At 41.9% G+C, this 23996-nt stretch overlaps 1 protein-coding gene across 1 annotated transcript in view; it reads right to left on the bottom strand.

Annotated features, from left to right (window-relative positions):
* Positions 1 to 15727, bottom strand: part of snd1 (staphylococcal nuclease and tudor domain containing 1) — an 86282-nt gene extending 70555 nt beyond the window's left edge. Inside the window, exons 1-9 of the mRNA XM_046874422.1 lie at positions 15466 to 15727; positions 12921 to 13070; positions 12653 to 12773; positions 7405 to 7486; positions 6335 to 6495; positions 5164 to 5255; positions 4345 to 4503; positions 3412 to 3518; positions 314 to 404 (exon numbers count right to left, since the gene is read on the bottom strand). Of these exons, the coding sequence (XP_046730378.1) occupies positions 314 to 404; positions 3412 to 3518; positions 4345 to 4503; positions 5164 to 5255; positions 6335 to 6495; positions 7405 to 7486; positions 12653 to 12773; positions 12921 to 13070; positions 15466 to 15543 (1041 nt within the window). The 5' untranslated portion in view covers positions 15544 to 15727. The remainder of the gene's footprint in view (positions 1 to 313; positions 405 to 3411; positions 3519 to 4344; positions 4504 to 5163; positions 5256 to 6334; positions 6496 to 7404; positions 7487 to 12652; positions 12774 to 12920; positions 13071 to 15465) is intronic.
* Between the last annotated feature and the right edge of the window lie 8269 nt (positions 15728 to 23996).

Raw genomic sequence — 23996 nt, 5'->3', positions numbered from 1 at the left:
CTGTCTGTGCATCAAGATACGAATTGCATCGGCCTCAGTTATGGTGCTGCACATCCCTAATAAATAAGAGTGATTTATGCCCTAGTTGATCTGTGGCTGCACCTTCTTTTAACATGCTTTCTTTAATATTCATTTCATATTTATTTATTGTGTTACAGTCACAGTAAAGTGTAGCGTTAGAATTACAGTCACAGAATTTGGTGGGACACGGTTGCTGTGAGGAGAATCGTTAGTAAAAAAACAACAACAAAAAAGACAACTTTAGTTTTAAATTTAGTTCAGCGTTACAAAAATAAAACTACTTTGGACTTACCTTTGCCACAAACTGTCTGTCCTTCTGGTCCAGATTAGCAGTGGGAGCAACATAGTCCTTCCAAATCCTGACTTTATGCTCTTTAGCCAAACTGCAGAATAAACAAACACCAATTCAAAAATCTATTCTGAGAAAATAAACCAATACTCTATACAAACAAGCCCATAGCTGTAAAGTCCTAACCAGCACATCATCAGCCTCCTGCATGATCAGCACGGCTCCTCAGTTTAGTTGACCTTTTTGTTTAAGATTAAACATGTAACAATTTTAAAGTACATTTTAATTTTTCCCTGATGATCAAACTAACAACAAAACAGCAAAAGGATTTATAGCTACCAGAAAACAGAATATGACCCAATATTAATATACTGTTATTTACGGACTATTAAGCACACCCTTATATAAGCCGCATTTGACAAAGATTTTTATTTTTAACATAAATAAGCCGCACCTGTCTACATTGAAACTAATTACCTTTACACAGGCTTTAACGAAAGACACTAAATGCAATATGTTGCGCTTCTTTAAGGAGCATAGCGGTATTTTGGAAATAGCCTGCCACTGCATTCTTCCGCTATTACTGCATGTGTGGAGACCGAGGATTATGTCCTTATTATTTTCTGATGCTCATTTCTAGGTTTCTTTAACTAACCAATAACGCTGTTGCCAAGAAAAATAAAAAAGCACGAGTTTTGGAAACCTGTCTGTGCTTATATGCAACTGGAGTTAGCGAGCAAGTAAGTCATTGTTCACTGTCTTCCTCCTTCCTTTCACAACTACAGTGGTACCTTGACCTACGAGTGCATTAATGCACGAGCGGTCACTCGGTTGATTTTTTTGCTTTGTTACGCGAGCAAAAAATTGAGGTAGGAGCTCCAGACGCCACTGCTAGATGGAAAAGTGAAGCCAGATTGTGACGAAAATTAAGATAAGCAAAGAAGAAAAAGTAAAATTGTAAAGCTTAGGGATACGTAGTGTACAGGAGTGATAGTAAAAAACTAGTTTTCCCTCCGCCTCCACTTATCGTTTTTACACTCTTTTGTCATCGTCGTGCGCCACCGGTGGAAGTTTTTTCTCCCGGTGCCGTGCAGCTCAGAACACAGGTGAGGTGCGTTTTTTCGTTTCCGTTCGGAAATTTCATTGGTCTAATGTTATGTCGCTCAGTTTTTTGGCTTGAAGTTTGTGAAACCGGGAAAAACCCAGGAACATTTTCATATATTAGCTGCTTCATTGTTTAAGCCGCGGGGTTCAAAACGTTGGAAAAAAGTAGCGTCTTATAGTCCGAAAAATACGGTGTGTGTGTGTGTGTGTGTGTGTGTGTGTGTGTGTGTGTGTGTGTCTATATATATATATATATATATATATATATATATATATATATATATATATATATATATATATATATATATATATATACACACATATATATATGTGTATATATATATATATATATATATATATATATATACACACACATATATATGTGTGTATATATATATATATATATATATATATATATATATATATATATATATATATATATATATATATACACACACATACACACACACACTCAAGGTCACTTGTCTGAGAAGGCCAGGTATGAATGAGTGCTTCTTCGACTTTATGCAAATACTCTATAACACATCTGAGCAGATCCTTTGCTGCCGCTGCAGTTGGCTGTGGGTGCATGCAAAGATACACTCAAGTACCACGGAGTCATTTCTAAAGAGCTTCTGTAAAAACTCAAACCAGCCGATCTTGCACTAACATCCTGGCTGCATGTCATAAATCAATTCAATAAATATAAATTTTAATGTCAGGAATTTGTCCTGATTAGTTTTAGAGCCCTATTGAGCGAGCCAGTGACCACGGGGGCAAAAAGGACAGAGAAGCCCTGTACGACAGAGAAGCCCTGAGTTTCAGGCTGAAAAGTGAAACCATCCTTATCTGGGTGACACACACTGTCTGTGCTGTGCTGATGTTACACTGCTGGTTTTATAACTGCATAAATGTGCAAGTACTACAAATAAAGTGTCTACAAGAAAGAACCTTAGAAACTACTGTAATTTCCTGACTATAAAGCGTACCCAAATATAAGCCGCACCCACCGAATTGTACAAAGATTTTTATTTTTAACATAAATAAGCCGCAGGTGTCTACACTGAAACTAATGAACTTTACACAGGCTTTAACGAAAGACAGTGTCTGTTACACGGCTTGTATCTAAACAGAAGCCTACCAAGAAAGTCAATTGTTCACTGTCTTCCTCCTTCCTTTCACAACTATTTCCTTTCTCTCGATGGCGTGCAGCTCAGAACACAGGTGAAGTGTGTTTTTTCATGCCCGGTTGTTTTCAGCGTGACGAATGATTTGCATTTCCTGTAGACAGTCCGAGTGAACAGCAGGTCAAACGTCAGAGGAACCTCATCCATATTTATGATGTGGTGCGGCCCGATTCATTGGGAGCGTGCGCGCTTTAATATAAAGAATTTCTTTGGGTTACCTGAACCCGTTCTGCAATTTCATTGGTTTAATGTTATGGGGCTCATTTTTTTAGCGGTGGGAAGCTTGTGAAATCCGTAAATTAGCCGCTTCATTGTTTAAGCCACAGGGTTCCAAGCGTGGGGAAAAAGTAGCGGCTTATAGTCCGGAAAATACGGTATTAATGTCATAAAAACAAAGTTAAATATCTTGTCCTACCGTTTTAAGTTAATAATTTGAATTATTTGAAAAAAGAAAAGAAAAGAAAATCCCAAACTAAAGGTTTTAGTTCAACTAGAAGCACTAAAAGCTGGATTCCCAAATCTCCCATTACGACACGTGACTTCCTGTTACTAGGAGACAGCAGTATTAAAAGAACCATTTTTTGCACCGACTGATTCAAGCGGTCAGCAACTGCATCACAGCTTTTTCCCCATAATCTGTACAGTTGTGGCACTTCTAGAAATGTACTTTTAATAGGCAGTTCTGCTGAATAAACATCTTTACTATTTTATATAATGCCTGATTCTGTTTTACATTGATGATTAACAGGATCTAATAAATGTAAGTAACTGCTGAGTATCATCTACTAGGGCAGAGTCCAACAGACTGACCGTTCAGCTGCCCGCAGTTTCTCTGCTCCCTGGGTATACACAGCCATGGACCAGTCCACACAGCGAGCAAAGCCTTCTTTCAGCAACAGCTCTGTGATGTTCCCATTCTGCAGGACACACAATGAATCACAATATGAGTTTTTTTTAGATGAGAAATTCAACATTGACAAAATGTGAGTAAAATAAACAGCATATAGTATCATTTTGCTTAATTTCGTAAATATGTGTAATTCTATTACTGCATTGGGCGACTAATGGTAACAAAAATCAGTCCTTTTATCTCAAATCAGTTGAAGTCTGGGAAAAATCTGGTTTAATGGAAAACTGTGAAATGCTTTTCACTTTCTGATGTTAGCTTTCACTCAGACACACCCCCTAGTGACTAACACCAGAAAGAATTAGCCATTTCATTTTGCTACATGATAGAACATCAAATAAAAATCACTATTTTCTGTGATAATACCAGCTATAAACTGAGGTGATTGGTTGGCTGGTGTTCAGCTAAAGCTGCTTTTATGATACTAAAAGATAAAAGCAGCTTTAAAAAACATAAAACACACGCTCCTCATAGAAATGAGTGGTAAAAGATTATAGGATGGCACCCTTACAGCTTTCCACCATGAAAAAACTAATGATTTACAAAAGCACAAATTGCCATACAATAGACAAGCAGACTACTAGCAGCTGTGAAGCAGAACACTATAATGTGTACCAGTAGCATATGTAAAAGGTAAGAAGAGAAAAGGAGAAAATGGCTCCATTACTGTGGGATGTGAATGAACAAAGTGGACCTGAAAAGATGTGTACCGTTTGATATGTGGCTGATTTTAGATGATTTTTTAGAACCAGTGTTCATTACGTGTCTAACACTTCAACACTGAAACCAAAATAAATGAGGTAAAGACTAAAAGAGAAGAGAGAGGTTTGTTATACCGGGTGAAGGATGGTACCCAGGATGATCTGGTTTGGACAAGACTCCAGAATGATCTGCACATCTCTCTGCAGCAGACGGGACTCAGTGAAGAATTTTGCCTCTGCTGCAAATGGTTCTGGTGACTCTGTTCCATCAGCTTCCCTCCTGAATGTTGGACACTAAAAAATATGAAACAAAAATAAGCTATGACACATTTCTATTCTGATTGGAGAAATCTTGCCCCATCTTTACACAGACCACTGAAAAGCAAAGAAAGGCATCATATTAAAGTGTTAGAAAGCACAATGTGTGTGCACTTATATATAGGGCACTGCTGTCGTGCAATATCAGATGGCACTTTTTGAGTAAAGGCTTCTCTCCTGCCTCTTTCCCATACAGGCCAGAGTTATGCAGTGCTCCTGATATGGTTGACTGGTGCACCATTATGCCTCTCCCAGCCACTGAGCTCTGCAGCTCCCTCAACATGATATTGGCCTTTCTGCAGCTTCTCTCCCAAGTTTTAGTGCAGATTCCATTTCGTATTATTTTCTAATCAAACTTTGCACTCTGGAATATCGAAAAAATTTGATATTTTGAAGATATTTTGAAAATTGGAGATTTCTATATCCACACATGCAATTATCCAGTCAGATATAGAAACATTTATGAAGCTGAACTTCCCTCTGACATACATGCATTTATTCATATCCAAATTAAAAGATTGGATTTTTGCACTGAAAGTTTATTGAATTGCCAAATAGCGTTAATAACAGTATAGTTAGTTCCACTCACAGTACATGAAATTGATGTGACTATCACACTTAAATATTTATACTCACTTTGATTCCAGACAGCATCACAGTGACGAGGTAGTAATCAGGCAGCAGGAGAGCTCGCACAACACTACCGTCACGGACATGTTCAATAATTGCTAGTGTGAAAGAGGGAAAGCAAAAAGACAAGTTATTGATGACTAAGCATTTCATAGTAAAAGAACCACCAACAGCAAATTTATGCTTTAAAAAAAATAAAATAAACCTCACAGGTGAAAAAGTTTGCAAATTAAGGAATCAATTAAGGAATACTAACATGATAAATAATAAGTGTGATCTGGTTTGCAGTGAAGTTCATGTAAGATTGTATTTGATAAACTGCCTACATCTGAAACTGAACTGTGGTGAAAGTCTTTGTTTATTAGCAATAACTAGTTATTACATTAAATATTATGTAATAACTTGCATATTACATTATTGGAGTTTTTCAGTGAGTGGATTAAAATTTTTGGAATTTCTCTGATTATAATCAGGGCTTGAAATGCAAGTGTGCAGCTAACGAATTCAGGCACCTTGTGTTAGTCTTCTAGTTGATGGAAACATCTCAATATTCTAATGCTTTATCTGATAAATAGCAGCAATGTTCTATAGAAGTTGGTGACATCTTATTTAATTGTTATTTAATTAAACCCTGTTAAGAGTTGTGTTTTCCTGTGTTAGTTTTAACTGATCAAAATGCTGCAAATAAAACAGACAAATACTTGGTTTTTTTTATCTTTAAAAGACCAGATCAATTAATTAAAACAAAATTATTGATATGAACTAATTGCAAAAATAATTCATAGTGGGTGATCTTTTTATGACAAAATCATTAAATAAGTGATATTAAAAGTAGCTATTTAATATTGTTCTGAATGTTGAATGAATTTGTTGAAAAACTCAGACTTGAGAGTTCAGAACCTCCTGTCTGTTGAACAAAGAGGAAATCACAAAGAGGAATAGATATATCACAGAGGAACACACCAGAATATATTTTAGTTTATATTTCTGTGAAAACCTAATGACATGTACCTACACCTGTTTACATTTTGGTATTAGATCATTTTTGGCTGGTTGCTCAGGTTGTTTCCAGCAGAGAGGACACGGCCGCTCCAAAGAGATACAAAAGGACTGTCCAATGGTGATAAACTTCCATCCCCAATGAGTCTGGCACTAAAAAAAGGAACCAGTGACTCACCATTTACTGGTTTCTGGTGTGAGGAGTCCACAAAATTGCGGGGATTCTCAATGCTGTATTTGAGATCTCGAATTGTGTGAGCACCTCCACCCTCAGACCACAGGCCTTTTTTAGCTGCTTTTGCCTGGTCCTCCAAATCACACAGTCTGGCCTGCTCAGGACTGGCATACACACACACACACACACACAAACACACAACACACACTTTGGGTAACAGCCAATATTATATAACAATATAGTTCTATAGCAAACACCATAGGACCCAAAGTTAATCTAAATAAAGGGACAAATCTTTCTATTATAAATGTTTATAATAGAATGTTTTTACATCGTTAAAGTAGACACTACATTTTATAGTGATCTGGACTGAAAAAGTGATCTGGAATATTAATATCTATACTTAATGACATCATTCTGCACTACATGACTGTGTACTAACCTTACTAAAATCAAGGCATTTCAATTGCATAAATTAATATTAAAAGAATTAAGAATAAATCAATTACAAATTATGAAAATATTTATTTATAGCACATTGCAACAATGCACAGGATAAAATAAATTAAAATTTAGTCTTAAATGTTTAACTTAAATGCACTCATGTGTACATTAAATAATAATGTACAGGCCCTCTGGCCTGCTGAAAGGTTGTACAATTAAATATGTTCTTTCATAAAAACAAAGTGCATTCAGAACAAGTGCAACTGCTTAAAGATACAATACAACAATATCACTGGGAAACTTCCTGCCTTTTCAAAAACGTCCACCACAGACGGAGTGCGCGTGCTCGGATGGGTTTTGCTTTTCTGTGCCGTATTATTCTCATATTCAGCATAGCGATCGGAATGTTTGGATTCCAGGTGATGAATTAAACCCGACGTGGAGAAAGTCTTTGCAGACGAAATTTCGGCAACAAACTGTTTTGGCCGCGTTTTTTCGGTGATCAAAGTCTTTCGGCCGAAAACCGAAAATGCACTTCTGGGCCATTTTCGGCCGAAAATTTTCGGTGGCCGAATATTTGGTGCATCCCTAATATATATAAATAATCTGGAACAAAACACACGCCTTACTTTGTGCCTCTAATACCCTCTCTGCGGACTGTGGCAAGACCCTCAGCAACCAGCGATTCAGCAATGTTCTCTCCTGATGTGTCTGAGGATCAAATCACAAACTGTAAATTGAAAACAATGAAAATACAAAGAATGGTGTCCGTGCAAAGTAACTATTCTGATGTAACACACTTTGTTTGTTTCCTCCATCCTACAACCTACATGCACCAACAAGGATCCTATTGTACAAACTTTTTTCACCCTTTTTTTTATTAACATGCACTATTTAACACTAGTACTCTATTATTTAAAAGTTCTAACCTCTCTCACCCTCCATCCTTCTCTCACCCTCTCACCATTCTCCCTCGCTCACCCTTCATCCTTCTCTCACTCTCTCACCCTTCTCCCTCGCTCACCCTCCATCCTTCTCTCACACTCTCACCCTTCTCCTCTCTCACCCTCCATCCTTCTCACACGCTCACCCTTCATCCTTCTCTCACACTCTCACCCTTCTCCTCTCTCACCCTCCATCCTTCTCACACTCTCACCCTTCATCCTTCTCTCACCCTCTCACCCGCCATCCTTCTCTCACCCTCCATCCTTCTCTTATCCTCTCACCTTCTCCTCTCTCACCCTCCAGCCTTCTCCTTCTCACCCTCCTCCCTCTCTCACCCTCTCACCCTTCTCCCACCCTCCTCCCTCTATTACCCTCCACCCTTCTCCTCTCTCACCCTTCACCCTCTCTCACCCTCCACCCTTCTCCCTCTCTTACCCTCCACCCTTCTCCCTCTCTCACCCTCCACCCTTCTCCTCTCTCACCCTCCACCCTTCTCCCTCTCCACCCTTCTCCCTCTCTCACCCTCCACCCTTCTCCTCTCTCACCCTCCACCCTTCTCCCTCTCTCACCCTTCACCTCTCTCACCCTCCATCCTTCACCTCTCTCACCCTCCACCCTTCTCCCTCTCTCACCCTCCACCCTTCTCCTCTCTCACCCTCCACCCTCTCTCACCCTTCACCCTTCTCCTCTCTCACCCTCCACCTCTCTCACCCTTCACCCTTTCTTACCTTTCACCCTTCTCTCACCCTCTCTCACCCTCCATCCTTCTCTCACACTCTCACCCTCCATCCTTCTCTCACACACTCACCCTCCATCCTTCTCTCACCCTCTCACCCTCCATCCTTCTCTCATCCTCTCACCCTTCTCCCTCTCTCACCCTCCAGCCTTCTCCCTCTCACCCTCCACCTCTCTCCTCTCCACCTCTCTCACCCTCCATCCTTCACCCTCTCTCACCCTCCACCCTTCACCTCTCTCACCTCCACCCTTCACCCTCTCTTACCCTCTCTCACCCTTCACCCTCTCACCCTCCACCTTTCACCCTCTCTCACCCTCCACCTTTCACCCTCTCACCCTCCACCCTTCACCCTCTCACACTTCCCCTTTCTCACCCTTCACCCTTCTCTCACCCTCCATCCTTCTCCTCTCTCACCCTCCACCCTTCACCCTCTCTCACACTTCACCCTCTCACCCTTCACCCTTCTCTCACCCTTCTCCTCTCTCACCCTCCATCCTTCTCCCTCTCTCACCCCTATTACCCTTCTCTCACCCTCTCTCACCCTCCACCCTTCACCCTCTCTCACCCTTCACCCTCTCACCCTTCTCTTACCCTCTCTCACCCTCCATCCTTCTCCTCTCTCACCCTTCTCCCTTTCTCACCCTCCATCCTTCACCCTCTCACCCTTCACCCTCTCACCCTTCTCTTACCCTCTCTCACCCTCCATCCTTCTCCCTCTCTCACCCTCCACCCTTCTCCTCTCACCCTTCACCCTTTCTCACCCTTCACCTTCTCTCACCCTTCTCCCTCTCTCACCCTCCATCCTTCTCCATCTCTCACCCTCTCACCCTTTCTCACCCTCTCTCACCCTCCATCCTTCACCTCTCTCACCCTCACCCTTCTCCCTCTCACCCTTCTCTTACCCTCTCTCACCCTTCTCCCTCTCTCACCCTCCATCCTTCTCCCTCTCTCACCCTCCATCCTTCTCCCTCTCTCACCCTCCATCCTTCTCCCTCTCTCACCTCTCTCACCTCTCTTATCCTCCATCCTTCTCCCTCTCACCCTTCTCCCTTTCTCACCCTCCATCCTTCACCCTCTCTCACCCTTCACCCTCTCACCCTTCTCTTACCCTCTCTCACCCTCCATCCTTCTCCTCTCTCACCCTCCACCCTTCACTCTCTCTCACACTTCACCCTTTCTCAACCTTCTCTCACCCTTCTCCTCTCTCACCCTCCATCCTTCTCCTCTCTCACCCTCTCTCACCCTCCACCCTTCACCCTCTCTCACCCTTCACCCTCCTCTTACCCTCTCTCACCCTCCATCCTTCTCCTCTCTCACCCTCCATCCTTCTCCTCTCTCACCCTCTCTTATCCTCCATCCTTCTCCTCTCTCACCCTTCTCCCTCTCACCCTCCATCCTTCACCCTCTCTCACCCTTCACCCTCTCTCACCCTTCACCTCTCTCACCCTTCTCTTACCCTCTCTCACCCTCCATCCTTCTCCCTCTCACCCTCCATCCTTCTCCCTCTCTCACCTCTCTTATCCTCCATCCTTCTCCTCTCTCACCCTCCATCCTTCACCCTCTCTCACCCTCCATCCTTCACCCTCTCTCACCCTTCACCCTCTCTCACCCTTCTCTTACCCTTTCTCACCCTCCACCCTTCTCCCTTTCTCACCCTCCACCCTTCTCCCTTTCTCACCCTCCACCCTTCTCCCTCTCTCACCCTTCTCCTCTCTCACCCTTCTCTCACCCTCTCTCACCTCCATCCTTCTCCCTTTCTCACCCTCTCTCACCCTCCATCCTTCTCCCTCTCTCACCCTCTCTCACCCTCCGTCCTTCTCACTCTCTCACCCTCTCTCACCCTCCGTCCTTCTCACTCTCTCACCCTCTCTCACCCTTCGTCCTTCTTCCTCTCACCTCCATCCTTCTCCCTCACCCTCCATCCTTCTCCCTCTCTCACCCTTCTGCCTCTCTCACCCTCTCACCTTCTCCTCTCTCACCCTCCATCCTTCTCCATCTCTCACCCTTCTTCCTCTCTCACCCTCCATCCTTCTCCCTCTCTCACCCTCCATCCTTCTCCTCTCTCACCCTCCATCCTTCTCCCTCTCTCACCCTTCACCCTCTCTCACCCTTCTCCCTCTTTCACCCTTCTCCCTCTCTCACCCTTCTTCCTCTCTCACCCTCCATCCTTCTCCTCTCTCACCCTCCACCCTTCTTCCTCTCTCACCCTCCACCCTTCTTCCTCTCTCACCCTCCACCCTTCTCCCTCTCACCCTTCTCCTCTCTCACCCTCCATCCTTCTCCTCTCTCACCCTCCATCCTTCTCCTCTCTCACCCTCCACCCTTCTCCTCTCTCACCCTCCATCCTTCTCCCTCTCTCACCCTCCATCCTTCTCCCTCTCTCACCCTCCACCTTCTTCCTCTCTCACCCTCCACCATTCTTCCTCTCTCACCCTCACCCTTCTCCCTCACCCTCCATCTTTCACCCTTCTCCCTCACCCTCCACCCTTCTCTCACCCTCTCTTATCCTCCATCCTTCTCCCTCACCCTCCATCCTTCTCCCTCTCTCACCCTCCACCCTTCTTCCTCTCTCACCCTCCACCCTTCTTCCTCTCTCACCCTCCACCCTTCTCCCTCTCTCACCCTTCTCCTCTCTCACCCTCCATCCTTCTCCTCTCTCACCCTCCATCCTTCTCCCTCTCTCACCCTCCACCCTTCTCCTCTCTCACCCTCCATCCTTCTCCTCTCTCACCCTCCATCCTTCTCCCTCTCACCCTCCACCCTTCTTCCTCTCTCACCCTCCACCATTCTTCCTCTCTCACCCTCCACCCTTCTCCCTCTCACCCTTCTCCTCTCTCACCCTTCTCCTCTCTCACCCTCCACCCTTCTTCCTCTCTCACCCTCTCACCCTCCATCCTTCTTCCTCTCTCACCCTCCACCCTTCTTCCTCTCTCACCCTTCTCCTCTCTCACCCTCTCTCACCCTTCTCCTCTCTCACCCTCCATCCTTCTCCCTCTCTCACCCTTCTCCTCTCACCCTTCTCACCCTCCACCCTTCTTCCTCTCTCACCCTCCATCCTTCTCCCTCTCTCACCCTCCACCCTTCTTCCTTTCTCACCCTCCACCCTTCTTCCTCTCTCTCACCCTCCACCCTTCTCCCTCTCTCACCCTTCTTCCTCTCAACCTCCATCCTTCTCCCTCTCTCACCCTCCACCCTTCTCCCTCTCTCACCCTCCACCCTTCTTCCTCTCTCACCCTCCACCCTTCTTCCTCTCTCACCCTCCACCCTTCTTCCTCTCTCACCTCCACCCTTCTCCCTCTCTCACCCTCCACCCTTCTCCTCTCTCACCCTCCACCCTTCTCCCTCTCTCACCCTTCTCCCTCTCACCCTTCTCCTCTCTCACCCTTCTCCCTCTCTCACCTCCACCCTTCTTCCTCTCACCCTCTCACCCTCCATCCTTCTTCCTCTCACCTCCATCCTCTCCCCTCCCTCACCCTCCACCCTTCTCCCTCTCTCACCCTTCTCCCTCTCTCACCCTTCTCACCCTCCATCCTTCTCCCTCTCTCAACCTCCACCCTTCTTTCCCCTCCCTCACCCTCCATCCCTCTCCCCTCCCTCACCCTCCATCCCTCTCCCCTCCGCACCCTCCATCCCTCTCCCCCTCCCGCACCCTCCATCCCTCTCCCCACTTTCTTTCCCTCTATCGGTCTTCTCTTTCCGATCACCACCTTCTTCTCACTCCACCCCTATTTAACTGGATTTTTTTAAGCTTAACATTAAGGCATGCACATCAATTCATTTAAAAACACCTGCTAAATCACTACAGTGCAGATTTACTAATGTTCACTAAACCTGCCGCATTCAATACTCAAGCTGCACTTATGACTGTTCTCGAAAACATTCTCTCAGGTCATATTTTAATACATTTAATTTAGCAAAGTGACTGCAGAGCATTACCATGTGCTGTCAATTGCAAGCAAAGAGCAATATTCGCAGTGTGTTTCAGTTACTCAAAAAGCCATTTTTCTTTACTTTCATTTTTCCAATGTAATCAATATTCAGAATAATTGTTTGTTGCAGGCCCACTGTGAAAATGGCCTGGAAGAATGACCAGTAAGTGAAGGTATATCACAGATGTATATATTAAACTGCTAACTCAGTATGTACAGGAACAGTGATCAGCAACAAAGCCTCATTCCCTCATAAATGCTCCTTACCCTTTCCCAGGTACACTGCTCCGTACTCCCTCCCCTGCTGGGTTTTGATTTCCACTGTAAAGCACACCTCTTTCCCAATCATCTTTTTGCGCAGGAACTCGCGAGCCTGAAAAGCCCAGGGCTACAAAATGCACACAACACAAAACGCTCAGTAAACAAAAACTAATGGCTACAAAAAGAAGAGTCAGTTGGCCAAGTTTGAAAATTTAATTAGTAAGTATATTATGTACATTAAGACTACAACTGGAATGTGCCATTTCATGCACACCTCATCTGGGGTGTCCTTGGTGTCAGGCTGGCTCTGGGTGGCACGGCGGGCGAGGGCGCCCGCACGCACATTGCTCAAGTTGATCTGTCGCTCTGGAGGAGGGCCGCCTCGTGGCTGGCCTCTTACAATGATGGCACATCCAGAGAGGACCTGAACAGACCACAAACTCTTATTAAACTTTAGCATGATCACATTATTAAAGAATCTTGATCTCATTAAACAACATAAAACTAGTTATAAAGAAAGCATAAAATCAGAAGCCAGTGTGAATGATTTAGTTCCTGCAATAACAAATCTGTGATTTAGAAATCTCTTTAGATTCTTCTGGCAATTTATAATACAAATATAAAAGAGACTTGGTTACTGCTTTTCAGTAGATCTACCTTAGACAACTGGTAGTGGAAATAAAAATATCATGCAAATATTGAAAGAACATTTAAACTAAAACAATTAAATGTGGAAAAAAAACTGATGCCAAAAGGTCTGAAATACAGACTTTAGCAGTCCAACTGCGTGAAATAAAAAGTGAAAATGCACCCCAGGCCAGTGTGTGTGTGTGTGTGTGTGTGTGTGTGTGTGTGTGTGTGTGTGTGTGTGAGATTAATAGATAGAGATATATCTATATCTATATCTATATCTATCTCTCTCTCTCTCTCTCTCTCTCTCTCTCTCTCTCTCTATATATATAAAAACAATGTCTTATGTAATTATCATAATCTGTTTATGTGATTCATATGTAATGCACTCTAGATCTCTCATACAGACTCTTCTAAATGGAATTAAAAAAAAAGAAAATATATAGAATTATAATTCACTTTCAGACAAACTTGTTAAAGTAGATATTAGAACAGTTGTTGCTCACTTGAAAATTAAAGTGGCCCATTATCTAAACACTCCTGACCAGTGATGACCTTCAGTGAGGTCAGATAGTATTCAGAACCCTTTCAGTTTCTCCATATTTTACTGCTATTTATTTGAACTATATTTAATTTCTTTTTGCCATTAAGCAACATACAGTTATCCAGGGAAACAAAATAAAAAAATTACACATTTGTAGTTTTACTATGAATCAAAAACTAAACTCATATGGTTACATGTTTTGACCTTTGGCTAAAAAATTCTCCAGACAAACCTCTTGTTTGTGCTAATTATCTGTTTGAATTATCACGTCCACTGTGTTCAATTCAACTGACTGGACATGATTTGTGACAGCATACAGGAGGGGAGACAGGGAGAGGCTGACGGAAATGAGAGGGACCAGGCCAAGAACAGCAGCACAGTAACCCACATGACGTTCAGTATATATCTTCGATCCCTGAGAGGGCCAGGGAAGATCTCGGACACGCTGAGTGGGCCAGGGAGGAACTCGGACACGCTGAGTGGGCCAGGGAGGAACTCGGACACGCTGAGTGGGCCAGGAGGAACTCGGACACGCTGAGTGGGCCAGGAGGAACTCGGACACGCTGAGTGGGCCAGGAGGAACTCGGACACGCTGAGTGGGCCAGGAGGAACTCGGACACGCTGAGTGGGCCAGGGAGGAACTCGGACACGCTGAGTGGGCCAGGGAGGAACTCGGACACGCTGAGTGGGCCAGGGAGGAACTCGGACACGCTGAGTGGGCCAGGGAGGAACTCGGACACGCTGAGTGGGCCAGGAGGAACTCGGACACGCTGAGTGGGCCAGGAGGAACTCGGACACGCTGAGTGGGCCAGGAGGATCTCGGACACGCTGAGTGGGCCAGGGAGGATCTCGGACACGCTGAGTGGGCCAGGGAGGATCTCGGACACGCTGAGTGGGCCAGGGAGGATCTCGGACACGCTGAGTGGGCCAGGGAGGATCTCGGACACGCTGAGTGGGCCAGGGAAGATCTCGGACACGCTGAGTGGGCCAGGGAAGATCTCGGACACGCTGAGTGGGCCAGGGAAGATCTCGGACACGCTGAGTGGGCCAGGGAAGATCTCAGACATGCTGAGTGGGCCAGGGAAAAACTCAGCCAGACTGAGTGGAACTTAGACAGACTAAGAGGGACTGGGTCAAGTGAAGTGTAAGCCCACATGATGTTTAGTTTATATCTTTGATCCCTACACAGGAGGGCACGGGAAGATCTCGGACGGACTGAGAGAGATTGAGCCACACAGGAGGCATTGAGAGGAACTTGTTAGTGGAATCACAGGCGTAATCTGCCTGAGAACAGAGTGAGGAGCAACATCCCATCATTTTACCGTTACACAGAAAATAAACAAACCACTGCTTGAAACAACGTTTCTAAAATATAAAAATAATTCTTATACTGAACAAGAACATTTGCAAATTATATCTCATATAAACTAACATGGGAATTTTAAGGCACATTAAACATCTTTAAACGATCTATTAATTCTTGATAAATAACTATGTGGCTAAAACTGACAACTCACGCTTAAAATAAGAACAGCTGCAGAATCTGAGCGAAACTTTCAGCATTCAGACACAAACGCACAAGAACCAGACACATGAGGAGGAAAGTGCAGAGCGTAGAAACTTCACATCACCCATATGCTCATACCATTTTCACAATCCCTCTCTGTGGAGTGGAAGGAGTCCCCGAGCCGCTCTGGACCGGTGCAGATACTGAAGTGGCCATGACCGAGTTCTGTAAAAAAAAAAAACAACTCCGTACAAGAACAAAAAAGCCTTTAGAACCACTGATGGTCTTGTGTGACTGCTGTGGATTTTAAGCCAACGAGGCAATGAAGAGCAGAGTGAATCAGGACTGCTTCCCCGGAAGTGCACGGAAACATGCGAGAGATGTACACGTCGAAGAATTACACTTCCGGGGTCAGACTCAGAGGCGCGCGCTCATAGGGAGATTTCACACATACGTAGCCAAGTCGATCAACATCCGGGTCACGTAAAAGGGCGACACGTCAGCATAGTTTTAAAAAAGTCTAAAATAAAACGCAGGTTCGATATAAAGACATGAACAGAGTTTATACTTTAGATATAATACATTTATACTTTAATACTAAAGAGTTTTACACGCCTGGTTTATCACAGCGCAGTTACAAATCATTCTCATCGCCACCAGCAGGAAAAATCATTCATTCATTCTTTCAAATATTCGTAGTTTTTCACAGTATAAAAGTAAAAGTATTAAGAGTAATAACAATTATGTTATGAATTGTATTATTATTATTATTATTATTATTATTATTATTATTATTATTGATATTACTGTTAAACTGTAAAATTATACAAATATATTCAATAATGTTATTGCTTAATTATTCTTTCTGCTGGTGGTGGTCAATTATTTTATAGTAAGAATATTTAATTCATTAAAAGTCCAAGAGTGTTTTTACATTTAAAGAACTTGTCCACAGATATTGCTTTTTTACAGGAAACTCACCTCAGGATTTGTGATCAGATTAGATTTCGTAAACCCTGAATTGAAGTCTTTCATTCAAATTTTTATAGTAAATCTAGAGGCATTTGTAATGCACAAACTAATAAAATTTGTCTTACAAAATATATTCTCTGATCCGGGCAGGCGCTTTATAATAGTTTCAGAACTTCTGTACCAAACACCCGTTGTGTCTTTGCTGCTAATTATGATAATCCTGCTTTTATGGCTACACTGTATTCCCACCTCCCAGATTTACACACTCACCACCTCATCTTAGGCAGGGATCTTGGCAGGGATCTTGCACATTTAACCCAAATCTAGACCGCTCACAACCATAGACGTCGGCTCCTTTGTCAATGTCTAGGACCTTCTCTTCTTTAATGGATCAGTTGGGGTGTGTAGATTCCTGGCTCTATCTCAATTTAACTACAAAAGACTTTTCTTTCTTTTCAAATTTCCATCATGTACTCACGTATTGATTATTTCTTTATAGATAAAGGTCTTTTGCTTTCAGTCAAATCCACAAATTATTCTGCGATAATTATCTCAGATCATGCCCCACATAGTTTAGACCTCTGTTTTCCCCAAAATATATGTAGACATGCGGGAGGCTGGAAGCTCAATACTTCGCTGTTAGTTGACAAGGGATTTTGTGATTATATCCCTAAGAACATTGATTTTTTTTTTTAAACCAACAAAACAGATTCAGTATCACCTTCACTTCTATTGGAAACGTTTAAAGCATTAGATAACATTTTAAAGATAGACAGATTAAACGCTGGGTCACCAAATCCTGTCCTGGAGACAGAATGGCTAAAATTACTAATGCAATTTGACTTATTGACCACCAACACGGCAGAATTTCTACTAAAACACACAAAAGCAACTTACTACGAACACAGAGAGAGCTGACCGCCTTTTAGCATCTCAGCTTAGACATCAGTGTGCTTCCCAATTAATCTCACAGGCTAAAGTTTTGGTCAAATGCTTAGAGAATCATCTCCTATTGATCATATCAGATGACCAAACTGGCTTTATACTGGGCCATCAGTTATCGTCCAATCTGCGTAGTGTTATCTTTACTCCATCCTGGTCATCATGGTCAAAAATGGTCATCTCTCTCGATGCAGAGAAAGCTTTTGACCGGGTGGAGTGGAATTATTTATTCATGGTTTTACAAAAAGTCAGATGCGGATCCAGATTCATCTCATGGATTCGGTTGCTGAATTCTGCTCCTTTGGCTTGTGTGAAGACTAACTCTGAAATATTCCCTTATTTCTTGCTTTCTCGTGGCACCCGTCAAGGGTGTCCGCTCTCACCTTTACTTTTTGCTTTGGCTATAGAGCCTCTTTCTATAGCCTTAAAATCATCTTCAGTATTTACAGGTATTCATAAAGAAGAAAGGAACCACCACGTCTCACTATATGCAGACGATCTATTGCTTTATGTTTTAGATCCTCTTAATTGTGTGGACAGTATATTGCCTCTATTTCAGCATACAGGTTGAACCTGGCTAAAAGTGAGTGTTTCCCCATAAATATATTGGCAAAACAAATTCCCCCGGATATGCTCCCCTTTCATATGTCTTTGCCAGTTTTTGGTATTTGGGGGTTCATATATCAGATTCATTCAAGTCATTGCATAAAGAAAATTGTACAAAATTAGTGGACAATATTAAAGTAGATCTTCAACATTGGAATAATCTTTCATTATCATTAGCACTCAGGATTGAATCAATTAGAATGACTATAATACCACATATGCTTTTTCTGTTTCAGACTGTTCCCATTTTTATACATTATTTGATGCCATTATATCCTCATATGTCTGGTCTGGGCCGGGAAACCCCCACGAATTACAAGGTTAATTCTTCAAAGAACTAAACGGGATGGGGGTCTTGCCCTTCCGAATTTTATTTTCTATTACTGGGCAGCTAATATCCAGAAAATATATTTATGGTGTATTTCCTCAGATATTAATTGGTGTATGATCTAAGCTAACTCCTGCACATCATCTTCTCTATCTGCATTAGTTTTCTACCCTAATTTGTGACACCCCTCTAAATACACCACTAATCCAATTGTACTTTAATCACTTAAGATCTGGAAACAGTTCTGGCATCATTTTAAATTAAAAACACTATCCCCTTACACGCTTATTTGTTGCAATCATCTTTTCGTGCCTTCTACTCTGGGCAACTCTCCCCTAGCAGCCAAGGGAAACTTTAATTGAAGATATATTTTCTCTTTCAAAGTCTCATAACCGTATTGCCTCTATCTAGGAGCTGCTTCGATCTTCACAGTCCTCTTCTCTCTTTGCACTTAAAGGAGTCTGGGAGCGGGAGTTACAACTGGAAATTGATGGGGAGCTGTGGAATAATGTTTTAGCCAAAATTAACTCTGTCTCTATTTATGCTTGTTTGAGTCTTATACAGTTTAAAGTAGTTCATAGAATTAATTTCTCCAAAGCAAAATTTTAAAAACATTCTTTAACAGATGACCGTTGTAATAGATGTTGGTCCATGGCAGATCATACTCATACATTTTACACCTGGCCTAAACTGAATTCTTTCTGGTCTTCTTTCTTTGTCACATTGTCAAAAGCTCTTAATGTCTCTGTAAAAAAAAAATAATTGCAATCTCCCGTTGCTGGTTTATATATTAAGCGGCATGTCGATATTATTGCTTTTGCCTCACTGGTAGCCAGAAGAGGAATACTGCTTCACTGGAAATACCCATGCCCATGCCTTCCTGCTAATTCCTCTTGGTTAAAGGACCTGACGTCTTTTCTACATTTGGAAAAAATGAAACACTCCACTAGAGACTCTAACTTATTTTACAAAATCTGGAATCCGATGATTTCCTTTGTTGAGACTAAACCTTAATTTTACATAAACCATGTATATTTTGTATTGTTTTTTTTAAGAACCTGCTGAATAAAGAGGAAAATGAAGAAAATAAAGAATATTTAATTTAATTTATCCTCATCTGGGTTGCACCGAATGTCCATTTACATTTACATTTGCGGCATTTAGCAGACGCCCTTATCCAGAGCGACATACAAAAGTGCTTTGAGTCTCTAGTAATGAATAAATCTACACTTATTACAGATATACGATGTTGCGGGGTACAGTGATGATGATCAGAAGCGAAAAGTAGTCCTGAGTCAATGTAGCAGACTGTTGACATTAACTACAGTCCAAATCCATCCTCAAAGCTCCCGTTCTTACTCCGGAATTTCATGGAACCATCCAAGGCGTTGATGAGAAACTGTCCCAAGCTGCACAGAGTGGCCTCCAGTCAAAGAGAACACTATCTAGAGGCAGGACTGGACGAAGTGGGAAGACCTGAGGAGGGAAGAGGGGCAGGAACAGTGGTCACTGGAACCTCAGGAGCATGTTTAACTCAACCGAGAGAGAGATAGAGAGAGAGAGAAGAGGGATGACAGGAAGAGAAGGATATTGATTATTATGAGTCCTTGTTGTTGTATGAAAGGTAATGTCACTGTGCAGTTGGGGACTCCGGCAAGACTATGGCAGCAGGGAGAAACCAGAAGGTAACACCGACATGAAGGATCTCTGGAATAAGAGACAACCCACCACACCACAGTCAACAAACCTGAGTGAACGTGTGAAAGTGCGGGGACAACAGCATCCAAACATCCCAGTTTACCAAAAACTCAATATCCATATTCCCTCCAGATCTGCTCCTTTACCTAAGAAATGAAGATAAAAGACTTGGCAAAATAAATATGTTTTCAGTCTCAACTTGAATACTGAGACTGTGTCTGAGTTCTGAACCCTGATTGGAAGGCTGTTCCATAACTGTGGGGCTTTATAAGAGAAAGATCTGCCCCCATCTGCTTCATTATTTGAGGTACCAACAAATAGCCTGCACCTTTTGATTTAAGTAAGTAAATCCCTAAGTGGGGATCATATTGGTACAGAAGTTCACTCAGATAGTGCGTTGCGAGACCGTTAAGTGCTTCATACGTCAGTACAGTAAAACCCTGTTGTACGAGCATAATTCGTTCTTGAAAATTGCTCGTAGGTCAATTTGCTCGTACGTTCAAACTGATTTTCCCCATAAGAATAAAGTAAAAGCGATTTAATTCGTTCCGAGACCTCATTCGATCGCTTATTTCTGCACTTAAAAAGTATTTGTAGCCTGTTTTAACAAACAAATACACCGCAAATTACCGTAATGTAAACATAATTTAACACTTACTCATGTGATAGTGGTTGATTGCAAGTGTAAGACGCGCAACACGCTCATAACCTCCTCGGTTTCAATGGTAATTCTATTTACTTTCGTTTTCACAGCACCATCACTGATTTTCTTGGGAGACATTTTTCAAGATTTCTAGTGAAATAAAAATATAAAACTAAAAAAAGTTGTTTTTGCTGCACTGAACAACGAGAGCGACCGAGTGATACGTCATCAACTAAGTGACTGATGCTTCCCTCCGCCGAAAACAGGGAACCGACAGCGTAGGTTTGCTTGTGTCTTCGAAATTTGCTCATGAAATAGGGTAACATTTTGCAAGCAAGGTCGCTCGTATCTCTGTTTGCTCGTACTATAGGTTGCTTGTACAACGGGGTTTTACTGTAGTAGTATTTCATAATCAATGCAAGTTTTAATTGGGAGCCAGTGTAGACTGATTTAAACAGGGGTGATGTGGTCATATTTTCTAGATATAGTAACAATGCTGCTGCATTCTGAACTAACTGAAGCTTATTTATGCACTTACTCGAACACCCAGACAGTAAAGCGTTACAGTAGTCTAATCTGGATGTAACAAAAGCATGAACTAGTTTTTCTGCATCCTGTAATGACATCATATTTCTTAGCAATATTTCTAAGGTGAAAGAAGGGTGATTCTGCTAATATTATTCACGTGAGACTCAAAGGAAAGATTCGGGTCAATAATAACACCAAGGTCCTTGACAGCCGTACACGCTGAAACAGAAACACCATCCAGAGATGCTACGTAATTGGAAAGTTTACTTCTAGCCGCATGTGGTCCTAGTAAAAGTACTTCCGTTTTATCTGAGTTAAGCAGAAGGAAGTTATCAAGCATCTACTGTCTAATGTCCTTTACACACTCCTCAACATTGTTAAGCTGATCTCTCTCATCTGGCTTTGCTGAAATATACAGCTGTTTATCATCAGCATAGCAATGGAAGCAAATACCATGTTTATGTATAATTTCACCCAGAGGCAGCATATATAAAGAGAAAAGAAGTGGGCCTAAGACAGATCCTTGCAGAACACCAAACTTTACCTCAGAGTGTGCAAAGAACTCACCATTTACATCAACAAACTGATAGCGATCAGTCAAATAAGACCTGAGCCAAGAGAGAGCTGTTCCCTTTATTCCAACAACATTCTCAAGTCTAGCAAGAAGTATAGTGTGGTCAATGTCAAAAGCTGCACTAAGGTCGAGCAAAACAAGTAAATAGACAAAACTCTGATTAGAGGCTAATAACAGGTAACCTTAACTAACACAGTCTCTGTGCTATGATGAGGCTTAAATCCTGACTGATACATTTCAAAAATCTTATTCCTAAGTAGATGTGAGCATAACTGCTGTGCTACAACCTTTTCTAAAATTTTGGATATAAAGGGGAGATTTGATATTGACCTGAATTTGGACAGCTGACATGTGTAAAGGTCAGGTTTCAGGCAGGGGAGTTGATAACTGCCAGTTTAAAGGATTTAGGTACATAACCAGTGCTAATGGAAGAGTTTATCAGTTTTAAAACAGTTGTAATTAACTCTTGCAAATACCTTTCTTTTACCTTTTATTTTATAATTTTTATCTTTTATTTAAAAAAAAAAAAGAGTGTATGATCGAGGGAACTTCTATGAGTGGTGGGTGCGCACTCCAAGTCCCGACCAGGTACAAATCATTTTTTTGGGTTTTGTTTTTTGCGTGTTCAAGATGCCACCTATGTCACCTAAATACACCACTGCCAAGAGGCAATCAAATGTAGTTGAGTGAATGTAGTTCGGAGAAATGTAGTTGAGTAAAATGTTAAATATTTGACATTAAAATGTAGTTAAGTTAAAGTAAAAGTCTCCCCAAATGGAAATACTTCAGAAAAATACAAATATGTGCAAAAACTGCTTAAGTACAGTAACATTTACTTCATTTACATTTACTTCATTACTGTCCACCATTGGCACTCGTTCACAGATTAGAGAGCCTCTGCCTCTCTGAAACATCCCTTTTACAATTCATGTTACAATTCCGGTCTCAATTAACTTGATTAGTTAATAGATGTTCTTCCAGCTGAATATTTTCAAAATTTTTGGCATCTTCATCCCTTTGTTGCCTACATGCAAACTTTTTTGAGACCTGTAGCAGGCATCCAATTTTAAATGAGCTCATTTTGTGCATAAAAGTGTATAATTTACAATATACAGGGTTATTTAAAAAGAATTAACCCATTTCATTGCGCATATTTTAATAAGGAAAAGTAATAAAAAAAATCCAGCCAAGTCACAGGTATTATACTCACAATCAACTAAGATTATTCCTCTTTTAAATGGTCACTGACTCATTCCATTACGATGCTTGAGAAACTGAAGATATCGGTTCATTCTTTTTTAATAACCTTGTATATATATATATACAGTATATATAACAGTTTTTCGACCGAAATTTGCGCCCGCTGAATGACCAAATGCCCGCTTATCGACCTTTTTTTTACCCTGACCGACGTGGAGCGAGGGAATGGATCTTCCCAGTCTCGCCTCAGCCTTCGTGGAGAGAGCATCTATCGTAAATTATACTTCGGTTTGTGAACAATAAAGTGTTATTTAGCAGTTAATATAACAATTTAGTGTGTGTATATTGTATATTGCGTGTACATTCGCTCTTTGACCTTTTCGCATTTAGACCGGTTTTAAGGAATGGATTAAGCTCGATAAGAGGGGTACCACTGTATATATATATATATATATATATATATATATATATATAACATAGAGCCTTATGTATGTGTATATATACATAGTCAACCCAGATAATTTGCAGGTTCTCACTTGGAGCCTTGTTCTAATTGTCTAAATAGATGAAATTAAAAATGAGTAAACCCCAAGTGAACATGTCAAAATTGTGTCAATATTGTGTGTGAGCATCATTGTTATCCAGCACTGCCTTAATCCTCCTGGGCATGAAATTCACCAGAGCTGCACAGGTTGTTCTTGGGATCCTCTTCCACTCCTCCAAAATAACATCATGGAGCTGCTGGATGTTAGACACATGCCACTTCTTCACCACTGGGATGCCCCACAGTTGCTCAATAGGGTTCCGACATATTTGGCCACTCGATCACCTTCACCTCAGCAAGCCACTTGCCATCTTGGCGGGTGTTTGGGGTCATTATTATGTTGGAAAACTGACGTTCAGTTAAGTTTCTGAAGAAGGGGCATTGTGTTCTGTTTCAGAATGACACAGTACATGTTGGCATCCATGTTTCCTTCAATGAATCGCAGCTCCCCAGTACCATCAGCACTCATGCATCCCCAGACCATGAAGCTACTGTACCACCACCATGCTTGACTGTAGGCAAGGTACAGGTAGGTGTGTGTGTGTGTGTGTGTGTGTGTGTGAATTTATAAAATGTACATAGAATTTATTTAATTTAGTTACACTATTCATATTATTGCAGATAATAATTATTT

Source organism: Silurus meridionalis, chromosome 18 (assembly GCF_014805685.1).
Source record: "Silurus meridionalis isolate SWU-2019-XX chromosome 18, ASM1480568v1, whole genome shotgun sequence".
Classification (NCBI taxonomy): Eukaryota; Metazoa; Chordata; class Actinopteri; order Siluriformes; family Siluridae; genus Silurus; species Silurus meridionalis.
Note: the sequence above shows the minus strand (reverse complement) of the source record. Positions and strands in the feature narration are given on the sequence as shown.